A 21,924-nucleotide genomic window follows, 5' to 3' on the forward strand; every position below is an offset into this window, starting at 1 on the left:
CGAACATGGACAAGCAAAACCGAACCTATTCCGATCACGTTTGTGATTTAGTCCCTTAAGGTGATTGTTTATAATATATTTATGACGTCCAAATAGGTAGTTCTATATCGGTCATTTAAAGGAATCCCGCAGCAAATAATTTGAAGCGCCGCGCCACTGGAGATATCGCGAGATTTGCCTTCGTTGTGTACTTTGCAAGGCGCAGCGCTGCTCCACCATTTCGCTGCGCTAAGTCTCCTCCCATGACCGCTACATTCTGCGCCGACAGCCAGGCTCTCCCGGTCCGTATTTTTACTTCTTCTCGCACACCGAGGGGTACCTCGTTGGGTACCGGGAGACAGTTTGGACTGCTGACATCACGGATTGAGTGCGATTTTACACGGATGACGACTCCTTCAGCGAGAATTTAGTAAAAGAAAACTGGTCGGAAAATTCAGGTAGGTGGGAACTTAAGATGGCGGCCTTGAAAGGGAGGGGGCCCAAGAGGAAGTAATGAGGGGCGCAAGGGGAGCTCAGACAGACGACGCCACAGAGGAAGGCGATACATTGTTACACACTGTTCCGGTGATTGCTTGTTTGCCTTTAAAGACGTCTTTGACCGGGAACTGGAATGTTACATATTGGTTTGAATCGGAGATCGGTTTAAAGTGTGGCTAGCCAGCTAAATACGATTTAACATTTTACTTATTTGTGGTCGCTGCTAAAGAGCCAGCTGTCGGACAGAGCGCGCCCCCTAAAAGCCCCGAATAAAATTGTAAAATGTATATAAATGTAAAAAAAACATGTTTTATGTCTACATACACTCTAAGAACCAAAAACTTGTATGCGTTTTTAAAACAAATAAAGATTGCTTTTATTTTTGCTTAAGGATATTTGACCCCCGCGCACTGACGTCACGAGCGATTGTCCCCCATGTAGTTCATACACAAGCGGCTTTTAATAGCACTTTTCAGTTGATGTGGCTCATTTCAAAGCAGCTTGACACATTTGAAAGCAATAAATAAAGACATTGCTTATCCGCGGTTGGGATGGGGCGCTTTCGGGTCCCACGAAAGCAACTCTGTTAGCTTGCTAGTTAGCTGCACACTAGTGCCAGCCTAGCACTGTTGTTGTACGAGGCTAGCTAGCTAGCAAGCTACACATGCTAGCCAAACCGGCATCGCTGAGCCGCTAAAACATCTAATTTAATGTCTTTTATGACGGGAACGTTGGACTTACTTTGAATGTGTTGTTCAACTGTGGCTCTCGGCTACTGTCAATACGTGTGCCTGCTTTTCATTTAAGAAACCAATGCTCATGTGACCACCGAACATTAGATATGAATTAGCCAGTAGACGCACCGATATTTTTTTTACAAAACTAGTATCAATGGTTCTTTTTAAAAAGCCTCGAATGAATGACTGGAGGCAGCTTTCACGCTCACCGGCTTGTGCTGCAGGGACCCCAACGTCTTGCTGTGGGCGAATGCAGCACAAGTTCACCTCGCTACTCCACTCTTTTTTTTATTGCTGCTGCAGGATGCACAATCCAACATATCGGAGCAGCGGCGACCCAGCCTTCCTAGTTACTCATTTCGCAGGTTGTGACATGGCAAAGTGCATACCAACCTATCTTTAACCAGTTCTTGTGTAGCTTCCTAGAAGAGCTTCATGTAGTCGATGAGACTTTGAGCTGCCACTGCAGTGCGTGAATAAAGTTTCTTCTGCCTGTGTTTTATTCTCAAGAACATGTGGCGGGGATCCTAATTTCAGCATCCTGGAAGTAGAAAGCACCGAAGATCTGTGTCTCACACCACAGACAGGTGAGAACCGGCTTGAGATCTGATTGGACGCGGGTTAGTTTCCTGTTCATTGTCGCTCAGTCGGAGCTTTGTGTCCTGCAGGTGCAGCGTGTGGCCGGAGCAGCACAGAGGAAGGAAGCTGTGGGGAGGCGGCAGTGCTGCAGCGTGCCTCTCCGGCTGTGGATGTGCTGGGTGGCAAGCCCCAGGCTGCACAGAATGTGTCTGGGGAGTCACCTCGGCATGTCCCGCAGCCGGCCGCTGCTGCCCCCCACCCGGTCCCTTCAGTCCTCGCGCCATTGCCAGAGAGCGGCCACTCTGTGTTCCTGGTCATGGAGACCGCTCCTCCTACCGCCTTGCCAGAGACGCTCCCCGTTAGTGGTGACGCCAATGCCTACATCTCACAGGAAGTCAACTCGTCCCTTGCTGAGGACTTCAAGACCTCCAACAGTCCTTTTCTCACCTCGCATGCACAAAATGACGAGGCGCCAGCGTTGCGACACGACTTACAAACTGCTGCTAAAGAGACAAACCTCACAAATAGCGAGACGCATCAGATTCAGCCACAAACAGGCGCCGGACTCGTGGTCGTCACGGCGGCGCACGAGTGCAACTCTGAGAATGGGACGAGCTTGGCGTTCCAGTCGTATGCGGGTGGAACTATCGTCCCGCAGGCGCAAGTTCAGTTCTGCTTCGCGGCCTCGCCCTTCCTAGATGCTGGGGAGCACGGAGCTACCGAACAATCGGAGCGAGCCAGCGTGACCCAGGACACCGATGCACCCGCGCCCGCTTCGTGGAACTGCAGCGAGCAAGTTCACCTGCCTCAAGTTATCAGTCAGCTCAGGCAGGGTGCTGTCGACACGTCTGAGCGCGTCGATGAGGCAGATGACGCGTCAGACAAAGCACCGCCGGTCGCTACAAAAACAACCGCGACTCCGAACACAGAAGAACCCCCAACCGAACCTGGATCAGGTTCTCCTGCTCCAGCATTGTTCCACAGGACTACTACCGGAGAAGACGCTGACATCCAGACAGGCTGCCTGAGCGAGGAACAAAGTGAAGGTTCCTCCAAAGGCTCCGCTCTGTGCCCGGTGCTTGACTCGGACTTTGTCGTGTCCTTGCAGGCAGAGCCGGGGGAAGCGGAACCATCTGAACCCTGCCACCAGATCCCCTTATCAGAGACTCCCATGATCGCCGAGCTGGTGCATTCTGCCGACCCGCAAGAGATCGTCGTGGTGAGCGAGGCGTCTTGGTCCAACGTGCACCTGAAGCAGAGTTACCTCCTGCAGCACGCCGACGGCAGCGTGTGCGAGGCCGCCATCGTCACCGGGCACGCACCCGCAGAGGCGAAGCTGTATGAAGATGGCGTTCAGGCCGACCTGGACCTCAACTCCCAAAACGTGGAGGTGTACCAGTTCTGCGGCCTGGTTGAGGAGGTCGCCGAGGAAACGGTGTGCGTCAGTACCAGCGTGCAGATACCGCACTCCCCGGGATACGAGGTCAACTTGTTCAACGCTTTGTTAGACTCCTCCGAGGGCCTGGAATCCCACTTAGAACCTTCCATTCATACTATAGATGACAGCGACACCGTCATCATTTCCCAGCAGGCCTTGCCTTCATCGCATGATGCAGACCAGGTGCAGGTTTGCTCCAGCAACAACGTCCACAACCTGTCAGTAGCTGCCGCTGTGGGACAGCACCTGCTGTTGGACGCCAGCTCCAACCAGGTTTGCTTGGTGGAAGTGGACTCCTTCCCCATCCAGCAGACAGACACTCCCACACCGGTCGTGACGCCGTGTTCGCAGGTGAGTGAGGACAGACAGGAAGCGGAGGGACGGGCTGCTCCACCGTCCCCAGTGGACGCCGCTGAAGGCGAGCGGACGGAAACGTGCGTCACACCTGAGGCCCGCGTTTCCTCTCCTGCAGGAACCCAAGAGCCTCCATTTGAGGACCCATCCCAGCATGCCCAGCCAGCGGCTTTCATCACTCACCCTGCAAGGGTTATTAATCCCAAACTGCTCCTCCTGCAACCAGGAGCGAGCTCTCTCCTGAAGCACTCCCTCCTGGTTTCCCAGCAGAACGTGGACCCCGACCCGGACGACACGGCGTCTGACAAGTGCCTTGCTGTTGCGTCTTCGCCTGCGGCCGAGAGCAATCGCGCAAATGGAACGAAGCCTTCTGCCAGCGAGATCACAGCGGCTTCACAATGCGCGAGCAGCTCTGCCAGCCAATCAGAGGCCTTACCTGTCACGAGTACTTCAAGTTCGCCCCAAACGCCTCAGCCCAGGGACTCCTCGCTCGCAGCACAGCATGAGCAAAGCAGCGGCGTGGCACCTTCCTCCAGCGCTAACGACACCACCGAGCAGCCAGACTCCCCCTTTGCGGAGGAGGATGAAGATGACGATGAGGAAGAGGACGAGGAGGAGGACGACGACGATGAAGCACCGGGGGATGCGGAGGCCATGGACGATGCGTCGGGTCAGGTCAGCAGCGCAGAGGAAGACAGCGGCGACGACGACGACGTCGACAGACAGGAAGAAGAGATGACAACTCCCCGCACGTCACACAAAGTAAGAATCTTTCTGTCTTTACGTTTCACTTTCAACAAAACTTTGCGTAGAGGTGGAACATGAACATTACAATGTAGTGCAGATACGGATAACAGTGGAACTTGTTTACAGTCCACTTGCATCGGGCTCAAATGTGGCCATGACCCAGTCGATGGAATTGTGTCGACAGAAGCTTTCTGTATCTGGCAATTGGCACGCTTTCATTCCAGTACGCTTACCAACTTTTTACCAACGTTTTAAGCAAAAAAAAATCTGGGCATGCCCAGACCTAGGACACGCTGGAGGGATTATGTCTCACAGCTGGCCTGGGAACGCCTTGGTGTCCACCCGGTGGAGCTGGAGGAGGTGGCCGGGGACCGGGAAGTCTGGGCTTCCCTACTAAGACTGCTGCCCCCGCGACCCGGATAAGCGGAGGAAAATGGATGGATGGCAAAAAAAATCTGTGGTTGTTTGGCCTTGGTGGAGGTCAACATTGGGGGGCCACTGGAGAAAGTATGACCGATCCAATCTTTTAAATCTTTGTTCTTAACAGCTCAGACTAGAGCTGCATCAAATATCTAAAAAATTCTATATTTTTAATATAAAAAATGTAAATATTCCTTGAATTTCAGCCTCTCAGATGTGGAATTTTGTACATTTCCTTCGCCGCCTATCAAAGCGGACCTATTATCTTTGTGTTTTAGGCACAAGAAGACGTTCACACACATCAGCCTTGGCTTTTAGGGCCTAACCAATTACTCGACAATTAACGACAAGCTTCAGACTAATGGACTGAGAAAGTGAGGGTTAGTTCAGACATGAACGGGTTCTTGACAACATCAACATCTCTTGCTGACTACAGCGTTGCTGCTGGGGGTGCTTCCGGCTTCCCAGCATACTTTGAGGCACTCGTCTTGCAAACGGTTAGGTGTTTAGGGTTAACCTAGTTGTTGATAATTGCTCATTTACTTCCTGTTCACTGAGCTCACTGAGGGACTCACGTTTGCCACCATATACTATAAATAATTAAAATAGTGAAAAAGCCCTATTTGATGTAGAAATGTTTGAAATCAGACTCATGCAGTTTTTGTTGTTTTTAAAAGTGACCATGCGCATCACTGTCATGTGACCCTGTTGTCTACGCACCCCGAGTCTGCATGTTTGTACATTTTCTCTTTTATTTGGTGCTAAATAATCCATTTAAGTCGGCCGCATGCTAAGTCATGTGTGTTTTCCAGCATGGGCAGAGCAGGACAGACAGACAGGCCCTGTTCCGAAAGGTAAGTGTGCCCCCAGTTAGGTCAGCAGCATGTTCACCAGCACACCTCGGTGAGGCGCTCCTGTGTGGTGCACTGCGGCTTTAAGAGCACACTAACCATGCATGCAAAGCCCCCCCCCCCAGCAGTGTGGTTTGGTCTTGTGTGTGTTTTGCTTTGCTCCTGGTGCACAAGGCTCTTTGACCTTTTTGTCATTCTTCCGCCTCTCACCTGTCCTGTTTCTCTCAGGTGAGGAAGTGGATCGCAGACAGGGTATCGCCCTCCACCTCTTCCTCCTTCCTGGAACCCTCACCCAGCAGCGAGTGGACCACCTCTCGCCATGAGAAGTCTTCGCCTCTGCGGGGGCCTCACGGCAAGTTTGTGTCCCCCTCATCATACAGTTCCTCGTCGTCCCCACCCGATCAGTCGACTCCTCAGCGGCCCCGCGGAGAGCGACGTGGAGACATGGTGGAGTTGGCCAAACACGTGAGTAGCTGTTGGCTTTAATGTCTTCACTAGGGATCCCTCCTTTTAGGGTGGACCATCTAATGAGATCCAGTATAAAGATGATCATGTGCTTCTCCAGGAGGCAGACATCGAGCACCGGACTCAGGCGCTGAAGCGTGAAGGCTGCTGGTCCACAAAGCGTCTCACCCGCCTGATTGAACCGCCACGGCCCAAAGTGCACTGGGACTACCTGTGCGAGGAGATGCAGTGGCTGTCTGCTGACTTTGCCCAGGAGAGGCGCTGGAAGAGAGGCGTGGCTAGAAAAGTGGGAGGACACTTTGGTGTAGGGGTTAGGGTTAGGGTGAACGTTCACGCTGACAAACGGGTGCCGTGTTTGTTTTTTTCCCGCAGGTGGTCCGAATGGTCATGCGACACCACGAAGAACTGCGGCAAAAAGAGGAAAAAGCCAAGCGAGACGAGCACGCCAAAATCAGGAGAGTGGCTTCTTCTATCGCCAAGGAAGTGCGGGCTTTTTGGAGCAGTGTGGAGAAGGTACAAGATAATTGAAGTTCTTAAGACTACCAAAAGGCGGTCCCTGATCAGTACCGTGCCTGACACTTGCATCTTGTGACACATGAAGGTGGTGCAGTACAAGCAGCAGTCTCGGCTGGAGGAAAAGAGAAAGAAGGCTTTGGACCTTCAGCTGGACTTTATTGTGGGACAGACTGAGAAGTACTCGGACCTCCTCAGCAAGTCCCTCGCTCCCACCAGCCGCCCCGAAGGGGGCCCGTCGCCTTCCAAAACATCTGCGCCCTCCGCTATTGATGAAGATGGTGAGAATTGTTTGTCAGATTAAAAACCCTTAAAAAGTCGCTGTCCTCTTCCCCCACAGGGGCCCTGAACCACAACACTTCTATTTTAAAAGCTGAAAATGAAACCATTAGTGGTTTAAAAGAGCAGATTAAAAAAATGATTTGTACTTGATTGTTGTTCAGCCAGGGGCGCCTGGCGGTCGAGTGGTTAGCGCGCAGACCTCACAGCGAGGAGACCAGTGTTCAATTCCACCCTCGGCCATCTCTGTGTGGAGTTTGCATGTTCTCCCCGTGCATGCGTGGGTTTTCTCCCACATTCCAAAAACATGCTAGGTTAATTGGCGACTCCAAATTGTCCATAGGTATGAATGTGAGTGTGAATGGTTGTTTGTCTTTTTGTGCCCTGTGATTGGCTGGCCACCAGTCCAGGGTGTACCCCGCCTCTTGCCCGAAGACAGCTGGGATAGGCTCCAGCAACCCTCGTGAGGAAAAGCGGTAGAAAATGAATGAATGAATGTTGTTCAGCCAGAACAAGATGGCACGAGTTTGACACCCCCGACATAAACTAGGGTCTTAGGCACTGCGTCTGGTGAGAAAATGTATAATAGTATAAATGTAATATAGTACAACATTGTCAGCATCAGAAGCACCGGAACTGGAAGCATCAGTGCCAAATGTGGTCCAGCAGGCCCCAGCTTTTCCGTTCCCAGTTCTCAGCCTGTCCAACCTGTTTGACGACAGTGCCTCCATCTTGCATCCAACTGATTACTCGTCACTACGCGTCATTCTGCTGCTCCAGAACAGCTCTGAATGATTCACAGCAGCGGATGATGACTGAAGAAGCTCAGTCTAACCTTCAGCCTGACCTTGATGCCCAATTCACTGCTTCCATCCATGTCTTCTATTGTGGTCACAACATTCCGTCGTACAGTCCAGAATGAAAGGTTAACCAAGGTTTTTCCCTCGTGCAGACAGAGACTTTGAGCCTCCGTGCGAGGAGGACGACGACGAAGAGACGATCGAGGTGGAGGAGCAGCAGGATGGGAACGATGCCGAGAGCCACCGCAGGGAGATTGAACTGCTGAAGGAGGAGAGCATGCTGCCCCTGGACCAGCTGCTCAGTACGCTACAACAGCCTCAGGTACACCAAGGCCCTCCATAAACAAGTTGCCGTACAATGTTGTATCCAAGACCCGTATTTACGGACTCCTGGGATTCTGCAGAACTCTGCCTCGGATGAAGAATGCTCAGATGATTCCTCATCAGCAAGGCAAGAAGAAGAAGACGGTGAATTCACTGCCAATGAAGAGGATGGTGAGATCACTTAAAAAGGCATCCTTTATCTGTGGTCCATGCACAGAAGAAGAAGACATACCAGTAGAACAGTTGGAATTACACCATCATCTGGCAGTGGTGCTCAATATTTTTTTTTCTTTTTTCTGGCTCCCAGCTGAAGATGAGGAGGATACCATCGCCGCCCAGGAGAAAGTGGAGGGAGATGTCGATCATGCGGAAGAATTGGATGACTTGGCCAAGGAGGGTGTGTTTGGATTGTTTTTTTTCCTCTCTGCTCCTTTTGTGTTTGTATTGACGTAGACTCCTTGCAGGAGATATGACCATGGAGGAGCTCCTGGAGAAGTACAAAGGCGCGTACACATCAGACTTTGAGGAGCCCTCCGCCTCTGGCTCCAAGGAAAGCTCCGAATCGGAGGCGTCTGGCGATGAGGAGGTGGAGACGGAAGAGGATGAGAGCGATGTGGAATGCAACACTTCCTCCTCGGGTATGATACGGCTTGTTCGTTGCAGATACTAACTAATTTGACACAATTCAATATGTCTGAGAAGGCTGTAATAATTACTGATAAGAACATATATATATATATATATATAATATATAACATGAACACGTCTTTCCCAATAGCAAAAGGTAACTACATATTGGAGCCGTGCTGCTGCTACTACTGTGGGTTTTGTATTTGATGCTAGGTGTAGCGGTCCTTTCTATGTGAAATCAATGCATCCACATTCAAAGTTCTGGTAATGCGTAACATGAACGTCGGGAATGTGGCCGTTACTACATGCTTACCTCCTTGGGATGCTGTGTGCTACAGTCCTTGGGTTAAAATGGCAACCGGACATCTTGTTGCGCCTTTGTCACGAGATCGAGAGCAAGGTATCCATTCTTCTGTCTGAAGGACGCTGAGACTAGTGGTTAGTTTTTCATGTTAGCTGCTACAATAATAATATTGCTGTAGCTTGGTTTATAAACTATATACAAGTCCCATGTATTCCGTTGTTAGCTAGCTCACATTAACAGAAAAGGGAAAGAAATGTGTTCATGTTTCACATAAGGATTGCGAATGATGGGCAAAATTCCCCAAAAAGTGCAGTTCTCCTTTAAGCTTTTTACCTGTGTTTATATCCTGTGAATGTGCAGTCAAGAGATGTGTGTTGAATTTAGCGTCATGTTTTTTTTTGTGGTGGTGATTGTTGATGACTCTACGTCACGTTAGTCTTTGCTCGTGGTGTCTTTTATTCCCTTGTAGTTGCGGCGATACCGTCGTCTATATTTGTCCACTTCAATGATGTCTTTGATGACCGCCAGTATTTTTTCGTCAGGCCCTCCATTTAAAGGGGAACCTATTGTGCTCATTTGTCGGCCCTTTGTATCGAGTTGTGGGCTGCTATAGAGCAGCTACAAGGGATCGACCAAACGAGTATCCGTTACGGATACAAGTATGAATCCAGTACATTTCGTCATTATGTGTATTTGAGTTTAAAGAAAATGCTCGTTATGTGTTCGCTCTTTATGCTCTGTGATTGGCCAGTCACACACAGTGACCGCCTCTCCCTAGACCAGGGTTTGACAACCACTATTATGAAAAGAGCCGTTTTACCCCATTGACCTCTACAGAAAAATAGCCTGGAGCCGCAAAATATATGTTTAATATATTTTTAAAGCAACGTCACTATTGTTAATAACTTGTTTTTGTTTTTTTAAACGCGCCTGTCCTGTACACCAATGTAGTCAGAAACTTTTGAATCAAAGCAGAGTTCTTTTCAGTCTGTCCGTTCTCAAAAGAAGTGATGAAAAAAGAAAAAAATTCTAGAATAGTCAACTAATATTTTGTCGATTATAATCAAGTGTGCCTGTCAGACTCTGCAGGAGAGAGTGAAGAGGAAGAGGAGGAGGACGAGGAAGAGGACAGTGAGAAGGATGAGGAGCATGAGGAAGAGGAGGATGACTGCGCCGATGAAGGGATGGAGGTCTTGCTGAAGGAGGGCGACCACAGCTCGTCGTCGTCCGGCTCGCGACCAAAGAAGGAGATCAGCCACATCGCAGCGACGGCAGAGAGCCTGCAGCCCAAAGGCTACACGTTGGCCACCACCAAGGTGATTTAGTCATGAGTGACAGTACAAGGTGAACCTTATTTTACTGAAATCCTCTCCTCGTGTGCCCAAGGTCAAGACCCCCATCCCCTTCCTGCTTCATGGCACCCTGCGTGAGTACCAGCACATTGGACTGGACTGGTTGGTCACCATGTTTGAGAAGAAGCTTAATGGGATCCTGGCTGACGAGATGGGTCTGGGAAAGACCATCCAGACCATTGCGCTCCTGGCTCACCTCGCCTGCGAGAAAGGTAGCCGAGATTACAGGAGCCATTTTTTTTTTTAATTTTAATTTATTAATAATGTAATGTATTATTAATTCAATAATCCCTTACCACTTCCAGATACTAGTTCCTTTTACCACGGCCTATTCGGGTAAAAAAAAAATTATTTCTGGCTGAAATTAAGTATAAAAATGTGATTAATGCTCGTCTTGCACGAAGCAGGTTACAGGAAATTCTATGTGCACGCACACAGTTTGGTTGCTAATGTGAAAATTATAAATAGTTCATGGTGTTACATTTGTAAAGAAATATATGTATTTTCATATAACACAAACATTGTATGTCGGGCATCGTTGTTTAGACATTTTGGCTAAATTGCATATGGCTAATTTGTGTCAAAGTTATGCTTATCTTTTCATGATAAGATATTTTAAAACTGATATTTTGCTGAAATTTAATAATAATAATAATAATAATAATAAAACGGCAAATAATAAAAACTTAAGAAACCACATATAGTTGGTGGGTAGACAAATTATTTTTTTCAGATTATAATGAACAAAGCATTATTAGAGCCCTGTAGACATGACAAAACACGACTATAGTCACATTTATACTCTTTTTATTTACAACATATTGCGCAACTGCAGGGTCTTGAGACACATGCTAACTCGCAAACGAGAGAGCTAGCGACCTAAACGGTAGCCTTCAAGTTATTTCCTTTAAACTTAAATAGCCAAAAAATTACCACTTCCACACGGATAGGGAGGATAACTATTAACAGTTATTTAACCTTTAACATGAACATTAATCAAATGTAAAAAAAATTTCTGGGTACATGATACCATACAGCATCCATATCAGACTTGCGCGGCCCGCACTAACATTAAACTTTCATATCAAACTAGTGTCCTGCGGGCCACATTTGGCCCGCGGGACGTGTGTTTGAGACCCCTGGTCTAGAACCAATTCACTGGGATAAACAAGGTTGGTTGATGGTGGACATGTTGCGTGCAGGTAACTGGGGCCCTCACCTCATCATCGTGCCCACCAGTGTGATGTTGAACTGGGAGATGGAGCTGAAGCGCTGGTGTCCCGGCTTCAAAATCCTCACCTACTTCGGCAGTCAAAAGGAGCGCAAGCTGAAAAGACAGGCAAGATGTCTCAACACCAGCTTTATTAAATGTAAGAATCCGGCTGCTTATGTTCTTTCTTACGTCTCCTCAGGGTTGGACCAAGCCCAACGCTTTCCACGTTTGTATCACGTCGTACAAGCTGGTACTGCAGGATCACCAGGCCTTTCGACGCAAGTCTTGGCGCTACCTGATCCTCGATGAGGCACAAAACATCAAGAACTTTAAGTCGCAACGCTGGCAGAGTCTGCTCAACTTCAACAGGTCTGCAGAACTGTTTGATGACGACGACGAAGGTGCGATGAATAACTTGCTAAGTTTCGTATTTCCCTTTTGGATCGCAGCCACAGACGTCTGCTGCTGACGGGAACTCCTCTGCAGAACAGCCTGATGGAACTGTGGTCTCTGATGCACTTCCTGATGCCCCACGTCTTCCAGTCCCACCGCGAGTTCAAGGAGTGGTTCTCCAACCCGCTGACGGGGATGATCGAGGGCAGCCAGGAGTACAACGAGGGCCTGGTGAAGAGGCTGCACAAGGTGCTCAGGCCCTTCCTGCTCAGGAGAATCAAGGCCGATGTGGAGAAGCAGATGCCCAAGAAGTACGAGCATGTGGTGCGCTGTCGCCTCTCCAAGAGGCAGCGCTTTCTCTACGACGACTTCATGGCGCAGGCCTCGTGAGTAAACTATACTCTTAGACTTTTTAGGGTTGACCAGAGAACTGAAACATCTTCATCCTCTGATTCTCAGGACCAAGGAGACCCTGGCCAGTGGTCACTTCATGTCCGTCATTAACATCCTCATGCAGCTTCGCAAGGTGTGCAACCACCCCAACTTGTTTGACCCTCGCCCCATACAGTCGCCCTTCATCACCAAGCCCATTGTTTTCCGAACTGCCTCCCTGGTGCTGGACGCCGTGGAGGTGTCTCCTCTGAAGGTTAGCTTCCCCAAAGCAACCAAATTGTACATTTAGCCATGTTGAACATGCCGTTTTTCTCGCTTTCCTCCACAGCGCTGTGACCTTTCTATATTTGACCTCATCGGTTTGGAGGGCCGCGTCACCCGGTATCAGGCAGACGTCTTTGCTCCAAATCACAAAGTCGGTCGCCAGCTAATCCAGGAGATCGTAGAGTCTCCCGCACCCCCGCCGAGACCCAAACAGATCCGCATGAAGGTCAACAGGTAAGAATGATCAGAATCCGAGAAGAGCGACGTTTTCCCGCCTCCGCCCTGCTGACTGATCCATCTTGTTTGATGTTTTAGGTTCTTCCACCCGCCTCCCAAAGGCGACAACCGCTCAGCCGTGCCAACAAACAAACCCACCTGCTCTGTGCCGCCCGCAGCTCAGACGCACAAACCTCCGACCCCTGAGGCCTCGGCACCTCCTCCTTCGTCTGCACCGCCAACTGTGCCTGCCCCCGCGCCGGCCCCCGCAGTTCAACAAGGCATGTGACGCACTTCAGGATGACCATTTGTCTCTCCGCCTTTATTCTAATTTGCCGCTTCTGCCTCCTTCAGTTATATGTTCGGTGGCAACCACCCCCCCTCCGCGCTCCTCCCTGCCTCCTGGTGCCCAAACGGCTGTGAGATCCAACGCTCCAAAGCCGGTACTTACCGTACGTCCTCCCCCTGCTCCGGGCACTGCCGGCATTCCCACTCACCCGACTCCGAACGCCAGCAGCATCATGCCTCAGAGGGTTCTGCTCAGTCCAGACATGCAAGCAAGACTGCCCTGTATGCTCTTTAGACCAATCCATGCTATCTCTGTACGCTACATGTTCATTACATCATCTTCCATCGCTTCTCTTTCCCAAGCTGGCGAGGTAGTCAGCATAGCGCAGCTCGCCTCCCTGGCGGGGAGACCGGTGTCGTCGTGTCAGGGCAGCAAACCGGTCACCTTCCAACTGCAGGGCAACAAGTTGACCCTCTCTGGAGCACCGATCCACCAAGTCCAAGCACCGCCCCCTCGCCCTGTTCAGGGTATGTTGTTTTTGCTTCTTAAATCCCGCTTTATTATTTTAAAACGTTTTTAAGGAGCAAACCAAAACCAGTACAAAAGTACTGTTTATCTCGCAAGTTTAAAGATTCCTGAATCTGTACGATGATTCGGACCACCTCCTAAATTGAATCAGTTCTTCCACATCCCATTTCCGACAACTCCTGAAAATCCATTCAGAACCTTTTAAATATATTTTGAACACAAATAAACATAAGATAACTGTAATAAATGATTTTGCTGCCTGCAGGCAACGTGATGCACCTCGTGTCCAGCGGGGGGCAGCATCACCTCATCAGCCAGCCCGCCCAGGTGAGCGTCCAGAGCACCGCCAGCGCCAAGCCCGTGCCTGCGACCACCCCTGCACACCGCCTGCCCCTCGGTCCTTCCTCTCAAGGTGTCGCTGGCGTCCTGACGTGTCCTCCGATGCACTTTGACAGCGTCAAATATTTAAACCCGCTCTCGTTCCTCCTCAGTGCCCTCCTCTTCCGTGGTGAGCAGCCCCGGCGTGGTGAAGATCGTTGTGCGTCAGGCACCAGGCAAGGAGGGGGGGCCCGTGCCCACCCTAGCCGTTGCCCCGTCGCCTCGTGTGACAACCCCGTACCCCCACCCAAACACAGCCCCTATCCGAATTGCGGCAACGCAGCAAATCGCCCAGCGCACCCCCGGTCCTGCCACCGCCACCTACACTCTAGCCCCTCCCAGAACCTCCAGCACCACCCCAAACCAGTCCCAGCCCCTGACTCCCATTCTGAAAATAGTCCAGCCTCCCCCACTTTGCACAGAGAAGCCAGGTGAGACGATTTGAGCTGCTTTTGTCTCTCAGCGACTCGCTGTGCTTGCACGGTGAGAGGAAGTTGGTCAGAACGTCGCTGCTGAATATTCATTCTCCTTTCCATCCTCGCTCTCCGGTTCTGCTTTTATTTGACTGAGTTGGGCGTGTCCTCAGTCCTTGTGACATCTTTACTCTGCCTGGTCTTTTAGCGTCCTCCTCGGTTTCAGCGGAGGCGACTTCGTCTTCTGCGTCCAAGCCAGAGGCCCATGAAGGGACCAGCACCGACACCAGTACAACCAACACTACCATTACCACTACCACAGCAGCATCCACCTCCAATACCAGTCCGACTCCAGCTGGTACAAAGGCCAAAGCCAGCGCTGCTACAAAAGTTCCCCCTCTCCCCAGGAAGGCACCTCGACCGCCTCCGCGTTCTCCTTTCTACATTGTAAGCATAACGCTAAGCGTACTGTAGACCATGTTGATGTAGGCTCAGATATGGGCTCCTCACTAGTTCCTCTCTCTCCTCCCCATCAGCCATCGCTGGCACATGCCGTCAGGCAGCAGCGCAACGACAAACTGGACTTCATCTTTAGAGTCAACCAGCACCGCTGTGCTGCAAAACCCATATACGGCAAGGAGGTTCTGGACTTCCTGACGTTTCTCCCCGGGGCCCGCCCCTCGCCGGCCGCCCTGCACCCCGCTGAGGCCGAATGGGGTCGTTCGGGCCACAGCAGCTGTTTGCTATCACAGCAAGGACGCGAGTGGGACTTCTGGTGTCACAGTCACCGTGTGGCCGGCGCCATTTATAGCATCGAGGAGAGGCTGGAACTGCTTACTGATATCGTGGACCGGTAGGATCCTGATCCTTGATTGGTTGTCTTGTTACAGGACATCATCTGGAGACCAAAGTCTTATTTATTTATTTATTTTTTGTCATCAGGTTTACATTTGTGATCCCGCCAGTGGAGGCCGCCCGCATCACCATGCACTGCTGCCACCCTCCTCCCTCTCTGGCCCACAAGGAGGCGCTCTTCTCCTCTGCGCTCTCGGAACAAGTCACTCCGCTCACTCGCAGCCTCCATCGCATCCAGTGCAACATGCGGACCCAGTTCCCGGACCTGAGGCTCATCCAGTACGATTGTGGTAAGGTTGGGCATCCAATGGAAGACAAAAGTTATTCCTACGTTAAGGAAGGCGGAATAGCTGGCTCTTCCTGACTCTGCATGTTGGTGGCATTTTCCTGCAGGGAAGCTGCAGACGCTCCACTTGTTGTTGCGGAATCTGAAGACGGGCGGCCACAGAGTGCTGATCTTCACCCAGATGACTCGCATGCTGGACGTCCTGGAGCAGTTCCTCAACTACCACGGCCACATCTACTTGCGGCTGGACGGCAGCACCCGAGTGGAGCAGAGACAGGTGTGTGTTGCTACAGGCAGAGTAGTGCGTTCTGTTTTGGGACATGACTCGGAATGCTGTCCTTCTCTCCCAGGCCCTCATGGAGCGCTTCAACGCCGATCGCCGGATCTTCTGCTTCATTTTGTCCACGCGCAGCGGAGGTGTGGGCGTGAACCTGACTGGCGCTGACACGGTGGTGTTCTACGACAGCGACTGGAACCCAACCATGGACGCTCAGGCCCAGGATCGGTGCCACCGCATCGGCCAGACTCGAGATGTCCACATCTACAGGTACACGAGTTCCTGTTAGCCTCACATTCATCACCTCCTGCAAACGCTGATGATGTTGGTGTGCTCGCCTTCAGGCTGATCAGTGAGCGCACGGTGGAGGAGAACATTCTGAAGAAAGCCAACCAGAAGAGAATGCTGGGAGACATGGCCATCGAAGGAGGAAACTTCACCACAGCCTTCTTCAAACAGGTTCGGCAGTCACGTCCGTCTCAAAATGTCTTCATTTTTTGGATGTTTTTACAAGTTGATCCTTTTTGTTTCGCAGCAAACCATCCGTGAGCTGTTTGACGTCAACGATGGTGAGAAGAGGGAGGTGGCAGTGGAGGCGTCGGCGCCTCACGCTGAGGATGAGGAAGCTGGCAACAAGCAGAGCACCACCATTCTGGAGCAGGTCAGACTTCACCCAGCGTGGTTGAGCCCTGGTGGCAGGAAGACGTTCTGACCTTGCCGATAACTCTCCTGCAGGCGCTCTGCCGTGCTGAGGATGAGGAAGACATCGTCGCTGCTTCTCAGGCCAAAGCTGAGCAGGTGGCAGAGCTGGCGGAGTTCAATGAGAACATTCCACTGGACGACGGAGGGGAACAGGAAGACGTGGAGGAGCTCTCCAAGGCGGAGCAGGAAATAGCTGCCCTGGTGGAGCAGGTGAGTGTTGGACGGCATTCGGCGCCAGGTTGGCCTCAGCTGCCTTCCGCTGACGGTCATATTCCCTCGTTTCCCAGCTCACTCCCATTGAGCGCTATGCCATGAACTTCCTGGAAGCCTCCTTAGAAGATGTTTGCAAAGAGGAGTTGAAACAAGCTGAGGTAACGTTAGTTATTAATAAATATATGTATTTATAACTTTGCAAAATGGCAGAGGAGAGTCCTGAGCTGTGATGCGTTGTGTGTTTAGGAGCAAGTGGAGGCTGCCAGAAAGGGTCTGGACCAGGCCAAGGAGGAGGGCCTCAGACTACACGCGTCCTCCGATGAAGACGAGTTTTTGTCGACTCCAGCCTCTGTGGAGCCCGCTCAGCCTACTCCTGCGCGGCGTGGCCGCAAGCCCAAGGACAAAACCAAGACCGTCACCTCGACAAGGACCAGCGGTCGTCTGCGTGGGGCCTCTCCTGAAACCGAGCCCGCAATGCAACGAGAAGTGCCTGAAAGAGTCCGCTCCGGTCTCAGAGGACGTGGCGCCGCCAAAGACTCTAACGCGCCGTCTCGCACAGACCCTTCAAAGACATCCACATCCAGGCTCCAGGAGTCCTCCAAATCTTCAAAAGCCTCATCTCCTGCCAGAGATCATCAGGCCGGTAAAAACAAGCCTCAAGCCAGTTCAGTGCCTTCCTCGCCGCAGAGCGTGTCTGAGACCCCCAGAAGAGGCAAAGAGGAGAACTCCAAGGAAAGCAGGTTGTCATCCCTGGAGACATCCCTGGAATCCGTGCGCCAGGGGGAGCATGAAGCAAAAGATGATGTCGGCAAAGACCAAAGCACCATGTCTCCGCCCTCCACCAGCTGTCGCTCACCTCGCAAGCGCCAGTCCGCCGACGATGAAGTCCTACGGGGCCTGGTGGATGATTCGCCATCGGCCAAAGTCCTGCGGAAGCTTCCGGGCCGGCTGGTCACCGTGGTGGAAGAGAAAGAGCCGAGGAAGAGGAGGTGGCGAGGAAGCAGTACTGGGGGTTCTTCAGAAGAGGCCTCGCTGGAGGAGAACACAAGTGGACCTGTAGAGGAACCAAATAAAGGCAGTTCATCTTTGGTTCCTGACAGCAGTAGCTCTAAAGACACTTTGACCAAATCCCCTCAGGACCAAGACTCCACCCAGAGTCCACCTGTGCACCTTCAGCCTGTCAGAGCTTATCCTCCATATTCTCCTCCCCATCTGTCTCCTGACATGCCCGTGCTGAGGAACCTTCCCGTACGCCGCAGGCTGGAAACGGAATCTCGCATGGCGGCACAGCTGGGAGAGCTCCTGCACGGAGGTCGAGGAAGGGGCGCCCACAGGAAATCGGACTCGTCTTTGAGCAAAGAAACCACTTCGCCCGAGGCCGCCGTCAATTCCCATGCAACACCTTTGAAAAGAAAGAGGGGCCGGCCCCCTAAATGTCCCCCCAAGTTGCCTGACCTCAACAACACAGCGTCGCCTCCCCCCTCACAACCAGTCTCACCCTGTGAGGATGGGGACGCCCCCCTTTCCCCAAAACGTAAGCGGGGTCGCCCCCGCAAAGACTCGGTCAGTGCTCCAGACTTTGTTTGCGACGGACACACGAAAAATGTCACGCCCACTGCCAATGTGTCCAGTGGATCCAAACCGGATGCTAGTGAAGATCCAAGTCTCCCACTGGACCAGAAGCCAGAGGACACTGATCAGGACTTCCTGTCTACCAAAGCTGAAGAAATGGACTCCAAGACTGACGCGTCGACTCCAGTCCAAGCAGCCACCGAGCCAGAAGCTCAGCAGGCCTCCGTTGCATCCCCAGACCCGGTCACCAGGCCCGACCATGCTGCAGACCCCACACCAAACCAGGTTCCAAGTCCATCACCACCCGCCATTCTCGTCACGTCGCCTCCGCCAGCATCTGATCTCTCCGGCCCTCGTGATGCACCATCTGAGCCAGATCCATCAGACGCTGCCAAAAGCCCCACTGGTGCCACTCCAGTTGCTACCCCTCCGTCACCGCCACCCCCCGGGCCACCGCCCACGATGGTGGACGCAAAACCACCGTCAGAACCTGGTGTCTCTGTACCATCGAGCCAAGTGGAGGCAGAACCTGCTGCTGAGGAGGAGTCGCTTCAGTCCTCTGCTCCGCCAGCCGACGCTACAGACCCCCCCGGTCCCACCTCCACCCAGCATGCAGCCACCTCAGCAAGCCCGGTGGAAGGTTCTTCTGAACGGGAAGAACCAGACTGCACGTCTCCTCCAAATTCTGAGCCAGTGTGTCCAGACCAGTCCAGCACAAGCCAACCAGATGCCTCTGCTGGAGATGAACGCCCACCTGTGGAGGCACCAGCATCTCCACTTTCTAACACGCCCCCTCCAGCATCTGCTCCACCTTCTCCGGCCTCCTCTCTCCATCCTTCTCCATCACTCGCAACCTCCACGACCTGTGCTCCGTGTGATGAGAACACGTCTACGCCATCAGACAAGATGGACGCTACACCATCCACGGACCCGACCACCACCACGGCCCCCCCAGAATCAGTGCCACCATCAGCAACGGCGACCACAGTTGCTCCTCAAACACCTCCAGCCGTCTCCTCACAAGAACAAACGTTAAATGCTGCTGCTTCTCCTAGTACTGAACCCCATCCGGTCTGGTCTAAGAGGGACCTGGACCAGACAGGCTTGGCGGAAGCGGACGATGCAAAGGCTGAAGACGACACTCAGCAGGACATCTTGGCGTCGCAGAGCAAAAGAAGGAAGGTGGAGGGTTCTCCTGAGGCCAAAGACATGGAGAAAGAAGGCGAAGTTGTTGAGGCAGCCCAAAGCGTCTCTCCCAACGAGGAGGAGGAAGAGGAGGGGCAGGAGGAGGAGGTGAAGCGAATGAGCGAGGAGCACAAGACACCCACTCAGAAAAGGTCTTTCAGTCGTCAGAGCAGCCAGGACTCCACACGCTCGTCTTCACCCTCCTCTGGCTGCTCCACGTCCACCTTGACGCGGCACGCCCACCACAAGAGGACGTACGAGAACCGACACCCCGGCAAGAGGAGGCGGGTCGACGTCACCTCAGAGGCGGGGCCGGGCGACAAAGCGGAAGAGGAAGGTTCCCCTCAGAGGAGACGTTCCAGGTCTTTCTCATCGTCCTGCGACTCTGAAGATGAGGGTGGCAGGAAGGAACGCCGCCTGACTCGCTCTGCCAAGTGCCAGCTACAGGACCAAGACCAGGACCAGAACCAGAGCCGCAAGCGAGAGGGAAGGAAGCCTGCACGCGGCTCTGACAGCAACGCCAACACGTCCACCGGGGGCGACTCTGGCAGCGACTCGTCTTCAGTCAGGGTCACCAGGAGGTCAGCGGGGTCTTCTCAAGACAAGGCACCCCCCAGCAGCGTGGCCCCGTGTCCCCCTGAGCCGGAGGTCCTGGGGAAGAGGTGCTCGGCCCTCAATGCGGCAGCTAAGCTTCTCGCAATGAAAGGAAGGGTGGACACCCCCGGTCACACCCCCCGCAAGGACTCCAAAGCGGGTGGGAAGGGCCCCGCTGCGTCCCCCGACCAAAAGAACCCAAAGTCCAAAAGTAAAACTGTCCCGGCCGCCCAGAACAGCTGTGGAAACGCCAACAGCAAAAGTAGCAGCAAATCACCAACTCCAAATCAAGCCAGTCGGCCTGCACCCCGCTCCACCAGACAGTGCCCGGGTTCTCTGGTGCCCCCGCTGGAGGAGTACAAGAGGCCCAAGCCTGAGGAGAAGGAGGGTGGGGGTCGAAAGGCGGTCAAGGGGAAGGAAGGCGGGGAGGCGTCTCGAGGTCGAAGCGCCTGCAGCAGCATGAGCAGCGACGGCGAGGCGGACGGCGGGCGCCCCCCAAGCAGCCGCAGCAGCAGCGCCAGCAGCCGCCGGGCGCACAGTGCCAGCTCTCGGAACACAGAGCGCAAGGGGGCGCGCTCCCGGGCCGCGTCCTCGGGCAGCGACCGCAGCGCCGAGCGGGGGAGGAAGGACAAGCAGGCCCGTCGGAGGGGGAGCCAGGGCGAGCGCCGACCCCTGAAGCTCTCCCAAGACGCCACGGCCGGCTTGGGGGCGGAGGGCACGCCGGATAGGATGCTGAGGAGCGTGGCGGCGCTGGCGGCGGTGCAGGCGAGGTCGCCGGCGGCGAGCACACGCTCCTCGGCCAACCAGCAACGCCACAACAAGACATGAGCGCCGAGCGCTCCGCAACGTCAACGAGCACGTCTTGTCTGCGCTCTACATCTCCTCCAGGACGCCGGTGTTGCACAAGCCAGGGACCTCCCAGTGCCTTGGGCCCCCTTCCCCCTTTCCACATGAAGCCGGCGGGGGCGGCCCAGGGGTGCCGGACTGACTAGAAGGGCGCCGTGGCCGTAGCTTGGCCACGTGAGGGCAGGCTGGTCACTCGGGGACGGAGTGAGCGGCTTGAAAGGTTTGATGAAGAGCGACCTCCGCTGGAGCTGCTTTGCTTCTATCTTCAGTGAATCCACGTGAGAGCCACACTTGTCCTTCTCATTTGCACATTTCCTTCTCCACTTTCCCGGCGTCACCTTCAGCCACTCCATTGGTCGCGTGGTCTCTACAGGTCAAAGGTGTTGATGATGTCACCTCATCACTGTCGTGGCTCTGAGGCGGTTCGGTTACTGTTGTGTATTTATAGCGTGCGAGTGCCTCTCGGGCCTTCTAAAGGGTTCTGACCCGAGCTTGCCTTGTGAAGCACCTGATGCTGGAGTGTTGAGCTTCACTCTCGTCAAGAAGAGCCAAAAAATGAAAATAAATAGAAGAAAAACTCCTGGAATGATCAAGGAACTGACTCTACATTTGTGCTACCAAATAGTTTTATCTGTTGCCGTCACGTCTTTGTTGTGTAACATAAGAACTTGGACAGGCGGTGTGGAACGAATTTACTTTAGGGCAGGTTCTGGTGATGGTCTTTGTTTTTTTTGTTTTTTTTTGGTTTGTCTCTTTATTTGTTGCATTCCTTCAATCCCTTGTAATTCCACAATGTTTTACTTGAACAATTAAGACAATTACTATTGAATAAAAAGACCAAAAGTGATCTGACAGTTCTCGCAACTTTGTTGGTTTTATGCTTTAGACCGGGGGTCTCAAACTCAATTTACTTGGGGGGGCCACTGGAGCTCGGGTCTGGGTGAGACTGGGCCGCATCAGGTTTTCCAAAAAAAAATGCACTTATTAAAAACAAAAAATGTAGAAAACTTCGCATTTTTCTACACAAAATAAGATGA

At 52.7% G+C, this 21,924-nt stretch overlaps 1 protein-coding gene across 1 annotated transcript; it reads left to right on the forward strand.

The window, feature by feature from the left end:
• The first annotated feature begins 199 nt into the window (after positions 1-199).
• On the forward strand, positions 200-21,730 carry srcap (Snf2-related CREBBP activator protein). Its single transcript, XM_058068497.2, has 34 exons — positions 200-437; positions 1,725-1,801; positions 1,883-4,347; positions 5,565-5,606; positions 5,832-6,068; positions 6,169-6,354; positions 6,441-6,581; positions 6,670-6,862; positions 7,813-7,982; positions 8,065-8,155; positions 8,292-8,381; positions 8,449-8,622; positions 9,999-10,234; positions 10,305-10,482; positions 11,473-11,609; positions 11,683-11,852; positions 11,933-12,262; positions 12,336-12,522; positions 12,598-12,767; positions 12,849-13,030; positions 13,104-13,319; positions 13,401-13,565; positions 13,832-13,978; positions 14,058-14,375; positions 14,566-14,804; positions 14,894-15,210; positions 15,300-15,502; positions 15,606-15,775; positions 15,849-16,045; positions 16,120-16,234; positions 16,311-16,436; positions 16,511-16,687; positions 16,765-16,848; positions 16,937-21,730. Exons 3-34 carry the CDS (start codon positions 2,110-2,112, stop codon positions 20,867-20,869), a joined length of 11,559 nt encoding a protein of 3,852 aa, XP_057924480.2. The 5' UTR covers positions 200-437; positions 1,725-1,801; positions 1,883-2,109; the 3' UTR covers positions 20,870-21,730.
• Positions 21,731-21,924: the final 194 nt, after the last annotated feature.

This window comes from Doryrhamphus excisus, linkage group LG6 (genome assembly GCF_037039965.1).
Source record: "Doryrhamphus excisus strain RoL-2023G ecotype Guam linkage group LG6, RoL_Dexc_Guam_v1.1, whole genome shotgun sequence".
Classification (NCBI taxonomy): Eukaryota; Metazoa; Chordata; class Actinopteri; order Syngnathiformes; family Syngnathidae; genus Doryrhamphus; species Doryrhamphus excisus.